We start from the raw sequence: 6,093 nt of genomic DNA on the forward strand, positions 1-6,093 counted from the left end.
TTTTTTTTTTTTTTTTTTAAAGAGATGGATGTCCTACTCTTGCCCAGTTGGGAGTACAGTGGTATGATCATAGCTCTCTACAGCCTCCAGCTGCTGGGCTCAAGCAATCCTCCTGCCTTAGCCTCCTGAGTAGCTGGGATTACAGGCATGCACCACCATGCCTTGCTAATCTTACTCCTTCCTTAGAAGAAAGATTTTTAAGAACAAAATTGTATGGTGTGAATTTATTGATAATTCCAGTAGTATAATTAGCTTTATAAGGGAGTTTTGTAAGACTATTTGAGGAAATCCAGACAGAATGGGTTTTAAATTAGGAGTTGTATTTATTCTTATGACCTTTTCGAAGTTCATTTCTTTTTCAGGGACAAGAATCCTTCAAAAAACAGGAAAAAACTCCTAAAACACCAAAAGGACCTAGTTCTGTAGAAGACATTAAAGCAAAAATGCAAGCAAGTATAGAAAAAGTGAGTAAAGTTATCTTAAAAAAAACTTTGTCTCCCCCCTCAAATTGCATGTGTCTGGTTTGCGTAGACTTGAATGTTTCTTGTGTTTTTTTGTTTTGGTTTAATATACTTGCCCTGTTCGTGGTGTGAATTTTTTATAAAATGAATTATAAAACATTTATAATCGTGTCTGGTGATTTGCATATGCAAAATTAAATATGCCTTATTTTTCATTATAAAAGGAACGTAGTGCACTGGTTACAAGATAACATTCTGACCTTCCATGTTAAAATAGATCAGTGAGAACCCTTTACCTTTTCTGGTTGTAAGATATGCTAGAGAACCAACAGAGGGCGTATGAGACTTCATTAAAATTGCAAACAGCTGGAAAAGTAGACGCGGGCTGTTGCTTGGTATTATAGTTAAATACTCATGATTGACCCTAGTCAGAAGTAATTTTCAGCAGATTGAGACATTTCTGTTTGCCCTTTACACCAAGTTGTCACCAGTTAATATGTTGTAGTAATAGCTAGATTTTGTGAATGACTAATAGGCTTAAATCTAGTTTCCTTTTGTCTTAAATAATGGAAATGTGGGAAGACGATTAGGTCTCTTGTCTGCTTGACTGGGGGATTTGAGTAGGATATGGAATAGATGGTTTAAATGCCTTGAAAGCACATTTGAGAGAAGCTTTAATTCAATGAATAATACTTTTAGACTGCAATTATTGAGAGCAAATGTGGGGTGGTAAGGAAAAATTGCCAACTCATTTCCCCATGTTTTTCCTGTGCTCTATAGATTTTTCTTTGGCTTCAGTAGATTTCCTTGTACAGTGATAAGTCCACTGGAAAAACAATTTTAGAACTGGAACATATTTCTTGTTTTAGTCACACTGGAAACCCTTTAGCCTTCCTGCTTATCAGATTTTTGTCCCTTGGATACAATGCTAAAATGACATATTTTAGATTCCCCTCCCTTCCATTTTAATATGGTCCTATCTCCTTGGTTTAATTGCAGGCGCATTGAACAGCCCTGGGCACTACATGTAAATTAAGCCCAAAGATGGGGAGAAAGGAAAAGGAGAAACAAATATAGTCCATACTGAGTATCATCAACAATCCAGACTGAAGTCTTCTATTTTAATCTCAATCCCCTTTTCTGATTTGCCACCCATGCCTCTTCAGGCTGGAAACAATCTCACTCTTGGTTCCCTAAAGCACTTTCTTCTGATTGCTGTGATACAGTGAAGCTTGCCCTTTGCTTTCTATTACTTGTGCATTTGCCTCACCTCTAACAATGTTTTAAATTGCCTTTGTATCTCCTTAGCTGCTCAATAAATATTTGAATGAATCAATTAAGAATGTATGTGACAATAATTTTGAAATGGAAATTGAGGTTTATTTTACTAGGTTATTGGAGGCAGTTAAGTTTCTTAACGCTATACTTGATTCTGCCAAGTTTGAAAACCTTTTCAGTCTTTTAAAAATGCATAAAAGATACTTAAAGGGAAAGGTATTAAATTTAGTAAAAACAGATATATTCAGTGCTTTAAGGTAATTCCAAAGTAGTGATAAATAAACATTTCAAGATATTTGCAGTAGTAATGTTTTGAAATTTTGGTGACAAAAAGTTACAGGTATCACCAACACTGTTGTAGTTTCTTGCCTATATCCATAATTTGAAGGAAATGGTAAGAGTGATTAGTGAAATGTAATTACTGTAATTTTTTTCCCCATTCAACTTCATGTATCTTTAACTGATGACCAGATCATTGTTCTGAACTGGTTTGTGATCAACAAGTGTTTTGTGGGGTTTTGTTTGTTTTTTTAAGTAACAGTTTGGGTCACTGGACATGGTTCTCCAAAGGGGTGTTATAGGTTGTGTTTGGTTCTGGGTGATAAAACCGGCTTGTTAGATAATACAGATAAGCAATTGAGTTGCCATGTCATGTTTGTCTGTAGAATCTCAAGTGTAGCTTATATTTTATGTTCCTAGAGAGGTCGTCTGGGAAGATTTGACCCTTTGGCAAATCTGTTTGAATAGAGATACTAGCCATGCTGCCCAATAGGGCTTTCTGGCCCTGAAAAAGACATTGAGTGTTCTTGGGAAAGTTGAAGGGAAAAGGAGTAAACTGCTCTATGTAGTAGCATTGCAGATTATTGAGGAATTTTCTAAAGGTATCTCTCTCAGTGTATTTCTCTACTTACCTGTAATAATGCTTTTGTCTCAATAGGGTGGTTCTCTTCCCAAAGTGGAAGCCAAGTTCATCAATTATGTGAAGAATTGCTTCCGGATGACTGACCAAGAGGTAACTGAATTTTCTGGGGACATGATGAAGTCCAAGTTTTCGTGATTTATTATAATTCTGCCTTTACCCTTTTAAGTATTGGCTCTTTTAAAAGTTCCTAACCACAGATAATAAATGAAATAATCTGAAAACTCATGTATTTAATGAAATACATGAAGAATACAGTTGGCAGTCTGAGACAATAACTTTAGTATATTTTTCCCAGATTCCCTATAGTTGGCAAAGTATTTCTTGGTTATTGAATTCAGTTTTACTTTTTTGGTACTATGTTGGCTAAGGAAATTGCTGTGGTTTTCCTTGTTGCTCCATTTGGCTGCTTGGGGCAGTCTGGTCTCATGCTTTTTTGGGAGTTGGTAGAGACCATTTTTTTTTTCATAGATCTTATGGGAAATATATTTTGCCAAAATCATCCTAACATGAAACCTGGAAGCAAGACACTAAATTGTGGCTATTACTAGATATTTAAGCTTGAGTTTAGCTGTTAGATTTTACAATTAGTACATGTGAAAGTCTTAGTCAACCACAGTTTATGCATTTATTTTTGCTCTTATTTATAGTTGACTTATAAGTGTAAGGAAAATGTAAAAGTGGTTAAATAGGGACGTTAGGTATCTTGTAGAGAACCGATGGCTGCATTTAATGGTTTTTAGGTTTCCTGTAGTCAGCTTTTTTCAGAAAATTTGGCAATTAGCTTGTTTTTTCTGCCATAATATTTAGCAGGTCAGTTATTTAATTGCACCTTAATTTTTAGTTTTCGGGTTTCTAAAACCGTGATATGGTTAATTTTGAGTTTAGCTTTGCTAAAGTTGCAGTTATGGGCTTTAAGATGATCAGATTCAGTCTTTTGGTTGCTGTTCTGTTTTTTCTCTACATTTGAATCCCAAAGTTTAAAGTGTGAGTTTTGGTAGTTTATTTGGAATACTAAACATTGATTGAGCATAAGTTATTTTGAAACTTTATGCAACAGGTTATTTTGAAGCATTATGCAACAAGTTATTTAATATTGAAAATAGTGGAAAGTCAGACATATAAATAACCAATATGTACTAACAACTAAGCATAAGAGATGCATTTCTTCAAGTACAGCCAAGGAAAGTGATAATTTCATGATTAAGTTGGAGTGATCTTCTGTACTTTATAACAAAGGCTTGTAGCTATTAAATTACTGAACCAGCACTTCTACCAGAAGTATTCTGTTTTTAAAAGTATTTTTGCCGAGGTTGGTCTTGAAGTCCTGGCCTCAAGCAGTCCTCCCATCTTGGCCTCCCAAAGTGCTAGGATTACAGGCACGAGCCACTTTGCCCAGCCTACCAGAAGTATTATCTTGCTCTAGAATTGAAAGTGTTCTCGTGTCAGAATGAAATTTCTCCAATAAATAGTAAATGTTTAATAACTTGAATTACTATTAGAGATTATCAAAACTAAATGCTTCCCATCTTTGACATAGAGATGCAAGATGAAAGCAATGACGGTGTATATTTGTTTGAACCTGATGATAAGAAGATCTTTGGCTGGGCGTGGTAGTTCATGCTTATAATCCCAGCACTTTGGGAGGCAACATGGCAAAACTGCGTCTCTACTAAAAATAATAAATTTAGCTGGGCATGGTGGCATGTACCTGTAATCCCACCTACTCAAGAGGCTGAGGCAGGAGGATCGCTTGAACCTGGGAGGCAGAGGTTGCAGTGAGCGCCACTGCACTCCAGCCTGGGTGGCAGAGTCAGAGTCCATCTCAACAAAAAAAGATTTCTATGATATTTAATATTGGCATTCAGTTATCTTGTACCTGAGAACCCATTGGCTGTGAAACAGTGACAGCTGAGAGAATCCTGTCATCTCATTTTCTAGTTGTTGGTGAACTTCTGGATTTTTCTTCAGAACCACCTTGCCATGTTGGCCAGGCTGGTCTTGAACTCCTGACTTCAGGTGATCCACCACCTCGGCCTCCTGAAGTGCTGGGATTACAAGCATGAGCCACCATGTCTGGCCAGCTGTTTTTTGTTTTTGTGTTTGCTTTGGTCACCTATCTGTAATGTGATCTTGGCTCACTGCAACCTCTGCCTCTTGGGCTCAGGCAACCCTCCCTCCTCAGCCTCCTGAGTAGCTAGGCCTCCTATAGTTGCACACCACCATGCCCAGCTAATTTTTGCGTTTTTAGTAGACAGGGCTTCACCATGTTGCCAAGGTTGGTCTCGAATTCCTGAGCTGAAGTGATCTGCCCACCTCAGTCTCCCAAAGTGTAGGGATTACAGGCGTGAGCCACCATGCCTAGCTTCAGCAGATAGTTTTTTCTAAATGTACATATGCACAGGCACACATGCACAGGCAATTCAGAATACGTTTCTGGTGTTTATGTAACTTTATTTGCTAAATCTGGCCAACTCTAAAGCTGATCTCAGGGGAGATGAAGTTGGAAGTAACATTGGCCAAATGGGTCTCTGGTCTTTATTTCCTTAAGTAAATAAACTATTAAATATTAGTATATTGTTCACATTATTTTTATGACTGATTAAAGTGTTACGAATTAAATTACATCTGAGTATACATTTTCTTGGAGTCATTTCTTTATCTAGAGTTAACCTATTTGGTGGTAGAATGAAAAATAGATGTTGAACTATGCAAAGAGACATTTAATTTATTGATGTCTATGAAGTGTTGTGGTTCCTTAACCACATTTCTTTTTTTTTCCAGGCTATTCAAGATCTCTGGCAGTGGAGGAAGTCTCTTTAAGAAAATAGTTTAAACAATTTGTTAAAAATTTTCCGTCTTATTTCATTTCTGTAACAGTTGCTATCTGGCTGTCCTTTTATAATGCAGAGTGAGAACTTTCCCTACCGTGTTTGATAAATGTTGTCCAGGTTCCATTGCCAAGAATGTGTTGTCCAAAATGCCTGTTTAGTTTTAAAGATGGAACTCCACCCTTTGCTTGGTTTTAAGTATGTATGGAATGTTATGATAGGACATAGTAGTAGCGGTGGTCAGACATGGAAATGGTGGGGAGACAAAAATATACATGTGAAATAAAACTCAGTATTTTAATAAAGTAGCACGGTTTCTATTGATTTATTTAACTGCTTTATACTTTGTCAAAGAAATAATTTACGTAGTTAGGAATGGCAAATAGTATTCTAAAATTCTATGAGAATGTCCCTGCCCCTCCCCTTCAATAGTTCACTGGAGCTAACCACTTTTTCATCATAAGGATTTAGTGCTGTGTTCCCACCTCCTGATGATAGTTAACAATTATTATAACTGCAACATGTTTTCAAATGTTCCATTAGACCTCCTATCCGCCTATTCTAGCCTCACTCAAAGAAAATCTGGCATGTTAAAACAGCTTAA

The 6,093-nt window shown here is 36.6% G+C and overlaps 1 protein-coding gene across 2 annotated transcripts in view; it reads left to right on the forward strand.

Moving 5' to 3' along the window:
• NPM1 (nucleophosmin 1) overlaps positions 1–5,797 on the forward strand; it is a 20,672-nt gene extending 14,875 nt beyond the window's left edge. Inside the window, exons 9-11 of one of the 2 annotated variants that reach the window (XM_017849402.1) lie at positions 363–464; positions 2,677–2,751; positions 5,443–5,797. In XM_017849402.1, the coding sequence (XP_017704891.1) occupies positions 363–464; positions 2,677–2,751; positions 5,443–5,481 (216 nt within the window). In that variant the 3' untranslated portion in view covers positions 5,482–5,797. Of the gene's footprint in view, positions 1–362; positions 465–1,460; positions 1,805–2,676; positions 2,752–5,442 lie in introns of those variants that run through there. The other variant, XM_017849403.1, reaches the window with a different exon arrangement.
• Positions 5,798–6,093: the final 296 nt, after the last annotated feature.

This window comes from Rhinopithecus bieti, unplaced genomic scaffold (genome assembly GCF_001698545.2).
Source record: "Rhinopithecus bieti isolate Rb0 unplaced genomic scaffold, ASM169854v2 scaffold_30732, whole genome shotgun sequence".
In the NCBI taxonomy this organism is placed as follows: Eukaryota; Metazoa; Chordata; class Mammalia; order Primates; family Cercopithecidae; genus Rhinopithecus; species Rhinopithecus bieti.